Source organism: Halichoeres trimaculatus, unplaced genomic scaffold (assembly GCF_033239565.1).
Source record: "Halichoeres trimaculatus isolate MK-OKI-2021-1 unplaced genomic scaffold, fHalTri1.1 fHalTri1_scaffold_11, whole genome shotgun sequence".
Classification (NCBI taxonomy): domain Eukaryota; kingdom Metazoa; phylum Chordata; class Actinopteri; order Labriformes; family Labridae; genus Halichoeres; species Halichoeres trimaculatus.
Window position 1 is genome coordinate 17,143,854 of NW_027437189.1, and position 12,475 is coordinate 17,156,328.

The window sequence follows — 12,475 nt, forward strand, 5'->3', positions numbered from 1 at the left end:
TGACCCAATTGACAGTGTAACACAGTTAACAGGAAAAAAACAGTCTCTACTACGTTACATTTTGTGATGGGTAACACGGTTGACATTTTTTCTTTTTTTTTTGGCCCTTGTGCAAACTGCAAACCTTGAACACGGCACCACCTTACCTTAATCACCTCATATTTCTGTGCATTTTCTTCAGTTTGTTTCTTTTAAACTTTTATAGTAAGAACATCAGAAAATGTTGGTAACACAGTTGACAAACAATTAAAGTGCACCATGTACACACAATCATTTTGATAAGATATTGATGAGGAGTTAAAATATGCTACACTTTCTCCATGGTTCCCACCAAAAAAGATGTGATTTCAATTGATTTAAGTCATGTGACTTTGGAGCAAATCATTTCTGATTTATAGGCCTTTTTTCAATGGTTAACACGGTTGACACTGATTTCTCGGACACACAAAAGTGAATTATTTTATCCATATAAATTATCATAGTAATTTTGAAACACCTTTGTCTTGTCTTAAAGATTATTTTAAACGAACATTACTGATAATAATATTCACAAACATGTATTCTTGTGTTGATTTTGAAGAGCAAACCTGGAGCAAACTTGACATTTGAGAATTTGGACAGCACTAAAACTGCAAAAACCAAAACATGATTTGCATTTTTAGCTAAATAAATAATGGAACCTGTTCACTTTCTGTATTCAATAAAAGTGAAATATCACCCAAATAACCCTCTGTAAAATTGATCATTGCTTGAAATCAATTACTTCGTAAAGTTGATAAGTATATCCCATGGACATAAAATATACCCCTACTTTTAGAGTCACCCATATACTGTTAATGTAATTCTCTTAGACATTTCAACATAATTGAAGTAGTAAAATAAAAAATATAATAAAAATATGATAAATCAAGTAATCACATATTCAAAGCAAATCCACGTAAACAATAATCATAAAACAGATGTAAAAGTGTTTTCATGCTGACGTCATCACCCACTGCGGAAGAGGAAAGGGGATTTCCTGAGAGACTGGGTCAGCTATTCCCTCAGTACAGTTTGTTAGGTAACAGCGACACCCACATTTATGTCTGTCTTGCGGTAGAACATGGGAACAACTGCAGTTAAACATTTATCTTCTTCATACATACTTCATAAAAAATTACAAATAAAGAGAAAAAAAATGTTCAGACTTTACATTTTGACCATCTTTTTGTCTTGTTCTGTGTTTTTATTTCACCCTCATATTTGTATTCTTGATCTACTACTCTAATACTTTGACTGTTGTTAAATTTCCACCGGATGACTTTATTCTCTGTCATTTGCAATGAGACGGTGAGTGAGTCAAAGTCCTGGCATCAACAAGGAAGTTGTTTTTTTATTTTTGTACGGCGACAGGAAGATTTGCCTGACAGGCTGAACCTAGGGCGGCAGCGCAATGAGCATTTCCTGAGCTAACAACAGAGTCTTGCTGAGCCCGGACAGGTGACACCAGAACACCTGAAAACAGGCTTAGTTTGAGAGAATAACGGTACAGGGAGAGAAGAGATGTATGCCAGGAGAGTGTCTGCTCGCTGATGTTGGTTTTTGTTTCTGTCAGCCTCTTCAGGCCTCAGTTTATCAGCCGTTAGCCACAGATACCCTGCTAGCTCCGAGGCTAATTCTCCAGCTAAACCAAATTAGCCTGTTTACTAACGTTAGCAGAACAGATACTTGAAGAACAGAGCTGACAGCTAGTCCGGAGTATCACACCGAAGTCTGATTTACAGGTAAGAGGGGTTATATCCTCTTTGTGAAAGGTGAGCGTTGAGGTGGTCTCTGGTGTACTTCTGTCTGTAAACACGTCAGTTCTGATAAAGTCTGTGATTATTTATCATAATAGCTGTTTCATGTGACAGGCGAAGAACTGTTGGGTCTGTTAGAGGTTTGAAATGATCTAAATAAAGGTTTTAGTCTGACTCGAGCTCCGAGCCTCATGGTACCCGAGATGACGTCATGTTTTCCTCCGTGCTCAGACACCTGTGTTCAGGTGTTTGGATTTAGCAAGCAATGGATTATATGTGATCCTGAAGGTAGTATTGGCTCATCCAAGGTCTGTGATGGTTGAGGAGGACTCCTGGAAAACAAACAGGGTCAGATTTATTATTAAGGTAGAAACTGAAAGTGAAAGGTGTGTGAGGCTGACTGAGCCATGTGTCAGTCTCTGAGAGCTGATCGTGTCTGACCCCCTTCCTCAAAATCCGTCTGTCACTCTGGGATCAGTGCCAGGGTTTATTTCTGAGTTAACGTTATCTTACCATTCTGAAATTAGCATCTTATTCTATGCTATTGATCCAGCTATGATGGGAACAAGGTCCCTATCCAAAACAGACTGTTCAGTTCTGGACTAGATTATATCAGAGAGAGTTTAATTTGTGAAACATCCTAAACACAACAACAGCATTAATAGTAAAGGTGTGCAAGTTCTCACCAAATCACCCTTATAACATATTTATGTTAAAAAAACAACAGAAAAGCAAAACAGAGGACCAGAGGGATATTTTCCTCCATAAAATAAAATAAAAATACAATAAAGCGTTCATATTTTAATGTGTTTGTTATTTCTGATTAGTAAAATCAAATTGATTTAGAAAGCATGTTTGAAAACGCATTGACCAAAGTGATGTACCACCAAGGACACAAAAAAAAAAACAATTACAGGGCAGCCACTTACACAAAAATATACTACCTTTAATATATGAGGAAAAAAAAAATATAAAGTCAGAATGAAGCAAACAACGGTAATAATAAAAGATGCTGTAGATTATGTGAGAGGCAAGGTCAATTTATATTGAAGGTTGTTGAGAAAAGATTGTCTGTAGAAACATCTGATAATAATATGAAAAGAGTAAACAGATTTAATCTGGACAGATAGACTGTTTTCTGCTCTGTGGCTTTCCAAAATTAAAACATTTGCAAACCATTGTACATTTTATCAATTTTTGTAAAAATATAAACAAAAGTAGAGGTTAAATTTGATATCAAACCATGCAAAGATACATTGTTTGATCTGTTTTTAACATTTCTTTGTTGAAGGTCATCTGATAATTCTGATTTCTTGTGACTTTTTGTTCTTTCCTGACTTGGCCTGTTTGGGTATTCACACAGCAGGTGACTACTGTTCTCTGGTATTGCTAATTCAGGGGGTTGTGAGTTGAAAAACTTGGGAACCCCTGTCATAGCTCAGAAACACACTATAGAGGGCTGCACCCTCTCTGTTTAGGTCTTGTTCTTGGGAGCATTTCTAAGATAATTTCTGAGAGCAGCTGTTAACCTCTTTTCAGTGGTCTGTGTGACAGTCCAGGAGTTCAGCTAGATAAGAAGGTGCCAACCCATCCAAAGCCTTAAAAACAATCAATAACATTTTAAAATCCTAGAACAGACAGAGAGTCTATGCAGACAGACAGAGATCAGTGTTGGGCTGCCACCCTTTCCCACAGTAATCAGATGTGTTGCAGCATTTTGCACAAACTGGTGACACTGCAGAGAAATCTGGCCTGAACAAAACCCAGAGAGGGACACTTTTACAGCTGTCAAAGTGAGGAGAAACACTTTGCTGCTGACAGAAACCAGTCGGTGTGGAAAACATTCAGGATCAAATGTGTCTCTGTGGTGTTAGGATGAGGAGTTAAAATAGGCTTTCTCTCCCAACACTTGCAGTTCCTTCATGATGACTCTCAGGTGATCCCAGGACAGATCTTTAACTCTGTTAGAGATTAAACCCCAAAGACACTCTGTCAGTTTTTTAACCAAATTGAGACTTAAAACAAGGGAAACAGGCTTGCACGCTGGCTCTTTTCTAACATAATATAGATTAAATGATTTGCATGTTTCTGTCTGCAGATATGGTGCAGCCTCAGCCTGATGGCCCCATGCAGTGGGAGATGTCTGGAGAGGACAGTGGAGGGGCCCTCAGGGTGCCACCGGAGCTCGCTGCCAATGAAGTGGTGACCAGGTTATTGGGAGACAACCAGCAGCTCAGAGGTAGAAACACACACACTTCTATATCAACAATTATAGAAGTAGTTTTTAGAAGAAGAGAAGAGGGAGAGGCTGCAGAAATTTAAACAGGACTGCAGGAAGATCAAAACAACAACAGTTGGAGGAAGTCTCTGACCAGAAAATCAGCAAACAGTTTGTCCTCAGGGACAACCATGAACTGCAAGAACTGTTTGTCTTCAGGGACTTTTGGTTGAAAATTACCTTAAAACATAAATGTTTAGCAGCTTAACCTGGTGAAAAACATTTTTATTAACAGTAAACTGCTTTGGTATCATCAGGTGCAAAGGGATGTATATCTGAAGACCTCTCACATTAGTTCACGTCAACTGACATTAAACACCATAAGCCTACTTTATAGAAAACTGCATAAATATGACAAAAATTATTAGATCCAGTTTGTTCAAAGTAACTCAAATCTTTTTTTTTTAAATAAAAATAAAGATGAAACAGAAAACGTTAGAGTTAGCTGTTAGATTATGTCACACACTTTGTCCTCTTCTGTCGATTCTCAGTGTGAGGTGACTGTGAGGTCAAAGTGTCCTGAGATCTCTTACAGAAACACCTCCTAGCTCTTTAGTAGTAGCTTTTTAGTAGTGTGAGTAAATAAATCTGCTGAGTCAGAACAATCCTCTATATTTAGATTCTGATCTCTGTTTTTCTTTCATCCCCCCGTCCTTCAGAGGCTTTGAGGCAGAGCAACCTGGCCCTGCGTCAGCGGTGCGAGGAGATGGAGGGATGGCAGCGGAGGACGAGAGGGGAGCGAGAGTTTCTCAGCTGTCGTTTCCAGGAAGCCAGGGCGCTGGTGGAGAGGCTGGCCCAGGAGAACCACTCCTTACAGGGCTTAGTGAACGGACCGGCCTCCTCCTCCTCCTCCTCTTCATCGTCTAATCACTGCTGCAGCTCGAGTCAGACCGAAGAGGGACACTCAGCCAGGAACGGACCGCTGGACGGACCGCAGGTCAGCTGCTGACACACACACACACACACTCTTACACACACACACACACACACACAGCTGCCTCCTGATGTTCAGGTGTTTTACTTTGCAGCATATAACCTGTCCGTCTTTGTGCGTTGCATCCTTAGGAGTTTGGTTTGCGCATGCAGAGATTGGATGAGCTTTAACTCTTTGTTAGCTACCTTATTTCTCTCTGTTTCTCATGTTTAATGTTGTTTCACGTATAACTTAGTTAACCTGCTGATCCCTGTTGGTGCTGTAATAGTAAACACCTAAAATAGCTGACATGTAGAATGATATTATTTGCTGTTGTTTCCTGTCATGAGCTTAAATTAATCAGGGGAAATCTAATCATTTAGTTTTTCTACATAAATATTAATTACATGTGCAGAAAAAAATAAAGAGGTCTGCAGGTGGAGTACAGGTGTTAGTCTCTGACATCCTGTATCTGGCAGGCTCAGGTTTTAGATTTCAGCCCTCTGTGTATAATCTGGTGATTTTGAATTAAAACCACGATATTATAGAGAAAGTTTGAGTCAAAAGGTTTATGTTTTAACTGGAGGTGGATGAACATGTATTCTCTAGGCTCATACAAACATCTGGAGTTTATGTCGTGTTCAATGCTCCAGCTCAGTCTGTAAGCTGTCTGTGACAGAGATGGAATCAGTATGTTTCTGTTTTCAGACCCTGGATCAGCGGGACAGGAAGCGAGTGGAGGAGACAGATCGACACACGCAGACCACGCCCCCTCGCAGCCTGGTACAAAGCATCTGCTTCTTGTGATAGTTTTTATTTCAGCTGTGTGTTCATTCTATGGTCTAACTTGTGTGTCCGTGTGTTTAGGGCCATGCCAGTGGGCATAGCTCCCTGAGTAGCACCCTCCCCTCTCCCCCCTCCTCTCTCTCTGAGGTGTGGGGGGAGATACAGGGCAGGGAGAATGGCCAGGTGAGGCTGCTAACTCTACCTGCTGACCACTAATCAGATCGCCCTGGCACTAAATCTGTAGGCGTCTCATCTGTGATTCAATACTTAACGCTTCAAGCCCTTACCCCATCCCCATGCGCACCTGTAGCTGAGTCAGGCAGAGGTTTGACATCCTGGCTTCCTGCTCAGATAAAAACTTCACCGTGATCTGTGATGATCAAACTTTGCATAAAAACCTGTCTCTAATTGTCACAGCTTTCCAGACTCCATCCTTATTTTCTCTGATTACATCTGAGCAGAAACGCTGGGTTTAGTGGTATCTGGACACTAATGTTCCTGTTTGCTTTGAATGAAGCACAGCCTGAACACGCAGCTCTAATCACCACCAATCCCCTCCTATCTTGTATCAGTCCTCTTTGGCTCCAGAGTCCTCTTCTTTCTTGGTGCAGACCCCTAAATTTTGCTCCTATGAATCAAAAAACACAGTCTACGCCTGTCTTCTTTCATCTCTCCATCCCTGATTCTGTCTCTCACCCCCCTCTGTTTCTCTGCAGCCTGTAGAGGGTTCGAACGACTTCCTACAGCTGCTGAAGAGCCACAAAGAGAAGCTGGAGGAAGGGATGAAAGAGCTGAGGAAGAAGAACGAAGAGCTGGAGAGGGAGAGAGAGGAGGGAGAGAAGGAGAGAGAAAGAATGAGGCGCTGCATCGACCAGCTTCTAGCAAAGCTGCACCAGGCACACGTAAGAGCCAGAGTCTGGTACAAACAGCTAGGCCAGGGTAAAACTGAGTCCAGGCACAGGCTAGACACAGCTTAGCGTTCTGATCAGATTACTTTCAGATTACAGTCAGATAGGAGTATTATGTTTCTAATCTGTGATCTAAAACTAGTGTCTGAATGTTTTCCAGGCAAATAACAGCACAGAGGAGGTGGTTCCTCATCGCTCTGAGGCTCAGCACTCCTCTGACTGGTATGAAGTCTTTTAACCCCTGATGTTAGACACATGAGTGCTCTGATCAAAACTAACCTGCCTATTGGACTTTATGCTTCTAACGACTGTCGAATAAATTTTAAAGGGGTAGTTTGTTCTTTTTGTAGAGGGGTTAAATGAGGTACTGCTCAACGGAAAGTGAATAACCCACAGAGGGCGCCGGTCAGTTCGGCTTCTTTCTCGAGAAATGGACAGTAGAGGGGGGCTGACCAGGATCTGCTGTAGGAAAAGCACTTTCTGTTGACACATACCTCATTTAACCACAACCCAGAAATATAGGAACTATCCCTTTAATTGAACTGTCTATCTGCTGTATTCTCCAGTATGGAATGAGACTGGCATGCTGATTACTCCTGTTCTTCTGCCTAATACAATCCTTGCTTATGAGAATTCTTTCTCCTCCTTCCTCTCTTCTTCTTCCTCCTCTCTGTCTGTCCCCATCTCCAGCTCTAGCCTGGCTAAACTCACAGAGCAGCTTCAGGCCACACAGGGCAGGTGAGCCCTCAGCTCTGTGTGGTTTCTCTCTCTCACTGTCTGCACGTTTCCTCTCTTCAGTCCTCACTCTGTCTTTGGTGCTTTGTGCCTGTTTCCCGCATTGGTTTATTCTCTGTAAATAAATAACATTTTGTGGTTTGTTTTCTCTTATTCACATGACTGTGTCTTGTACCGTTTACATCCACGCTCTTTTGTTTTGTCTGTAAGTGAAGACTCTGGGGTGTCTTGAAGTCTTTTGTCTGCTCAATAGACAAATGACTTTGTGTGAAGACATTTGCCTTCACAGGAAAGGTTTGTAAAAATAGTTTTAGCCTCTGTGCTGAGTGGAGTAAAAGAAGGAATAATTTATGATTAATTGAAGGTATTTGCAGCCTATTGTTTAAGACTGCGCCAAAAATATCACAGTCTTAAGATCCAGAATAGACTGAAATAAAGCAAATCCAGAGTGACTGTGCTGCCTTCGTTTGACGTAAAAACCTTTGTTTAAAATGATCTGTAACTGTGTTGACTGAAATTTTATGCATCAAAAGTACTACTGGTATTGGTATTGGTACTCAGTATCAGTGAGTACTGCTGGGGGAGTACTCATACTAGTATCAGTCTGAAAAAAGTGGCATTGAACATCACTACATTTAGAAGGTAAAACCAGCTCTCGGCAGACAAAATACTGAAAAATAACTCCTGATAAAAAGAAATTTGAAGTTATCCAACAGCACTGACACTGACAGGGACTTTTTTATTGATCAATTACTCCAACACATCAGCTCCAAACCTTCTTATCTTTACGTTTTCTATTGTTGAATGATTTAAACACACTTTCAACCTTTGTACAGAATTCTGCTCTGGTTAATCAGCAGAGGGAAGTTTCAACCTTAGCCTGCGCTCCAAAACACCCCCCAGTCCTTCAAACCAGTGTGGTGCTAAGTCAAATGAACTGTTTATCAAATATGTTTTGTTGTATATTTAATGAACCTGTCCTGACTGCAGGTATCGTGAGCTAGAGGAGAAGTTGGATTATCTGCAGAAGAGTTCAGCTCAGCGGGACAGAACTGAAGCTCTGCTCAAACAGAAGGACAAGGACTATGCCCAGGTGAGAGTTGAACCACAAAACTTTTAAATCTGTCAGCTGATAAAGTCATGAAGCTAGATACTCAACCTGAAATGTGTTGTTTTTTTTTCAGCTGGCGAAGGACTCAGAGGCTCTGAAGGCTCAGGCTACGTCTCTGCTGGCAGAGCTAAACGAGAGACAGAGCTGTCTGGATAAAAGTGAGCACGAGCGCATAGTGATGGAAGAGAAGTGAGTCATCTCGTCAACTCGGATTTATAAAGAGTGCATCCAGGTGTCTCTTTGTTCACCTGATGAGTTTGTCTCCTTTCTGTGCAGGCTGTGCAGTAAGGTGAAGGCTCTGCAGGTGGCTGAGCGGGAGCAGGAGCAGCAGAGGAAGCAGCACCAGGTGACCGTAGACAAACTGCTGCTGCAGACCCAGAGCCTGGAGCAGGCCCTGAAGACCGAGAGACATGTGGTCACAGAGGAAAAGTGGGTTCTGACACACACACACACACACACACACACACATAGGATCACACCTCACAGATGTGTCCTCCTAGTTTATTGGACTGAGCTGTAAAGTTTGTCACTTCTCTGTTCAGGAAGAAACTGACCCAGCTGCAGCACGCCTACACCTGTCTCTTTAGAGACTATGATGCCAAACTGAAGAGTGAAGTAAGTACATGCTTGGTATCTCATCAATTTCATTAGTTTGGTTGATGAACTCTTCAAAATCATGAGTGTGTTCCTGTCTCTTAGGGAGGGGATCTGTGCAGCCGTCTGGAGGAGGCAGAGAGGGCGCTGGCTCTGAAACAGGGCCTGATCGATAAACTGAAGGAGGAAGTGGAGCAGCAGAAAGGATCTCTGGAGACAATCCCTGTTCTCACTGCACAGGTGTGAACCAGAGTCTCTTCTCTGTGTGTGTTTTTTTTTTTTTTTTTTTTTTAACTCAGGGGTTCTCTGACATGATCATTTATTACTGTATGATCAAGCACAGGTTTGACCTCATCACAAAGCCTCTGACTTCATTCAGTCATAGTATCTGTGGTTTGATTTTGGATTAATCCACTTAATTTATGTCAGGACCAAACTCAAAAAACTCTTTGATCAAAGTTTCTGTCAAAAGAAGCATTTCTATATTTTCACATTTATGCTCCTACCAACCAAACATGTGACCTGTTGCTCAGAGGCTTTTTAAAACCTTTAAGTTCACGCTTCTTAGTTCTACCTCAGGTTGTTGTTGGTATTTTAAAAGCAAAACTTTTTGAGTTTGTTCTCAAAAGCCAGTGCGTAACACCTTCCAATGTGTACCCACAAGGCTTTGAATGAGCTGTTCAACAGTTTCTGGTTCAGTCAGTGACAGAGATGACGGAGAAAGAGAAACAGTTTGCGGACTTTGTGGTGGTGCTTTTAGTCACGTTACGTCAGAGCCTTACAGGAACTCAGAGAACTCTGAAACATCATAATCAGAGTTAGTTAAATAACTTCTTGGCTGGTTTCACACAGACATGTCTGGATCACACACACACACACTCTCTCTCTCACACACATACTCATTTGAACATGTTTAGAGGCACACTGAGTGAACCTGAGCTTTTTCTTTCTGTAATCTGTGTGTGCACTCAGGCTGACATCTACAAAGCAGACTTCTTAGCGGAGCGAGAAGCCCGCGAGAAGCTGAATCAAAAGAAGGAGGAGCTGCAGGAACAGCTGACTCGGGCCCGGGCTGAGATCGAAAAGCTCAAACAGGAAGCCACATCACGGTAAATAAGTGACACCTCACTCAGGCTCAGAGTTACCATGATGATCTTGTTTCTTACACATGGACATGAAGAGGTTCAAGTAGCACACACAGTGTCCTCTAAAGCTGTGAACAGCAGCTCTGCACACCTCATGTTTCATCTGCTGAAGTCTCCTCTGTGTTACTAACCTGTGTGTCCCTCAGAGCACGGATGGAACAAATGCAGCAGAGACACATGGAAGACTTCCCAGCACGGGCCCCACACATTCCCCCTCCACAAGGTGGGTCACACACACACATTTAATATTACCGTTTGCTAGTTATCCGTATAAACATTTTTCTTGCTAGTGGTTCCAAACATGTAAGGAAAAAATGAGAACAATGAAAACGGTCACATCCGGTCAAACAATCAGTAAAATCTGCTCCATGTGTTTCTGTTATGGGATGTGTGGGTAAATGTACTTCTTTGAGATGTCACATCAATCCAGAAACAACATCTCAGCACTGTTTTGAGTCATTTAAACACAACTGTTAGCTCTCAAAAATACAATAACTAAATAAATCACTTCATGAGCTGGAGATAAGCTCATGCTAAAGAAAAATCAATTTTGTATTAGCTCAGCAGCTTTAACAGCCACAGAGAAAGGAATGTAGTTTCCTTTTCAGTCCTAAGACTCTAGACCAAGACCTGGTTTGTGTCTTCTCTTCTCAGGACGTTTGAAAACCTAAACCGCTCTCTTTACCGCCAACAGACACCAACTTTCCGGAGAAGCATTTAACATGATAGAAAACACAAGTCCAGTACAAAGAAAACTGTGATAATAACACGTCTTTACTTAATGTCGGAGTTTGGTCGGATGCAGTCATAGAAGATCATAAAGTATAAACTACTCTAAACTCCAGCACAGTGCCGGGAACATGCTCTGTGGTTGTTTTCAAACTTGTTTTTTTCATTGAAAAAAGCTGAAACTATCAATTATTTTAGTTAATCTGATCTTGGGGTTACATCAAATAATTTCATCACTGTTTATGAAAAGTCAGAATGTTGCAAGAAGAGCATCATTTTATCAACGCTCCCACACTGAAGTCCTGCTTTTCTTTTTTGAGTATTAGTTTCAAACTCTCTTTTTCCTCCTCCTCAGGTGTGTTTCCAGGTGCAGCCTTTAACACGGTACCCCCCGCCCCGTCGTACCGTAACCAGGGTATGCTACCTGATCCGGGGGCAGCAGGGGCTGAAGAGCTTCCAGATTTATGTTGTCCTAAGTGCCAGTACCAGGCTCCAGACATGGACACTCTGCAGATACACGTGATGGACTGTATACAGTAACATAGTACACATACACATATATGTACTATACATGTAGTATATTTACATGTTTGTTCAGTGTGTCCACTCACAGATCCAACCACAGCCATGACAAACATACACACACATACACACACACACACTGTGGATTGTACCATTTTTAACACACATTAGACTAAAGACGAGTGACTATCAGATGCTGGCGTGGAGGCGGCGTGGTATTCTCCATCTTCTGCTCCATCACTTAAACTCAGCTGTAGCTTCTCATCTTCTCTATGCACTCGTTCCTGTTTGTTTGGTTCATTTACTTCCCATCAGCCCCTCTTCTCCTCACAGTATTTCAACATGTACTCTCCTGTCGTTCACGTCGATAATCTTTGGGCCTAAGTTGAGCAAAGTGACAGTTCAGAGGGTAGAAAAAGATGAATGTGAATCATTTAGTGCGCTTTAAATAATCTAGAATATTCAATATGTTTTGTTCATACGTGTTGCTGTCTGCATTACCTCAAACATGTATTATTAATATTATTATTAATACTCTGTATTAGAGATGGATGTCTTTCAGCCAGTCTCTGTGTTCTGTGCCTGTGTACACCTTTGAATGCACCACTGCTTATCTGATGCTAGACCTGACCCTGAACGCAGCGTAGCCCCCGTTTGTGCCCCCTGTCTGGGCCCCTCTGTATCTGTGACACCTGGATGTGTACCAGCAGGTGAGCACAGAGAGGGTCCCTCACAGTCCGTGTGAATATTGTCTTTAAGTAAAGATCCTGTGGTGCAAAAAAATGTGTAAAGCCGTCAAAGATTTACCAAATAAAGCAGTTATTCAGAAGGTCTCGGAGTGTCCTGTTGGTTCAATGTTACACAGCTATCTCACATCAACTGCCTATGACTGATCACGGAAGTCTGGAGCAAAGGAGTCATCTTTAAGTGATTTATTTATAAAATAAAAAAGGTATATATTAATGTGCTTGTCAAT

The 12,475-nt window shown here is 41.7% G+C and overlaps 1 protein-coding gene across 4 annotated transcripts; it reads left to right on the forward strand.

Moving 5' to 3' along the window:
• The first annotated feature begins 1,396 nt into the window (after window positions 1-1,396).
• On the forward strand, window positions 1,397-12,326 carry ikbkg (inhibitor of nuclear factor kappa B kinase regulatory subunit gamma). 4 transcript variants are annotated; one of them, XM_074682368.1, is made up of 16 exons: window positions 1,397-1,763; window positions 3,877-4,017; window positions 4,716-4,993; window positions 5,678-5,752; window positions 5,837-5,938; window positions 6,472-6,657; window positions 6,824-6,885; window positions 7,354-7,401; window positions 8,389-8,491; window positions 8,583-8,698; window positions 8,786-8,938; window positions 9,052-9,124; window positions 9,209-9,343; window positions 10,076-10,212; window positions 10,395-10,471; window positions 11,333-12,326. In XM_074682368.1, the coding sequence occupies exons 2-16, from the start codon at window positions 3,879-3,881 to the stop codon at window positions 11,515-11,517; spliced, it is 1,869 nt and encodes a 622-aa protein (XP_074538469.1). In that variant the 5' UTR covers window positions 1,397-1,763; window positions 3,877-3,878; the 3' UTR covers window positions 11,518-12,326. The 4 variants fall into 4 exon arrangements, with proteins under 4 accessions (XP_074538469.1, XP_074538470.1, XP_074538471.1 ...); XM_074682369.1 differs by lacking the exon at window positions 7,354-7,401; XM_074682370.1 differs by lacking the exon at window positions 5,837-5,938 and having other exon boundaries at window positions 1,398-1,763.
• The last annotated feature ends 149 nt before the right edge of the window (window positions 12,327-12,475 follow it).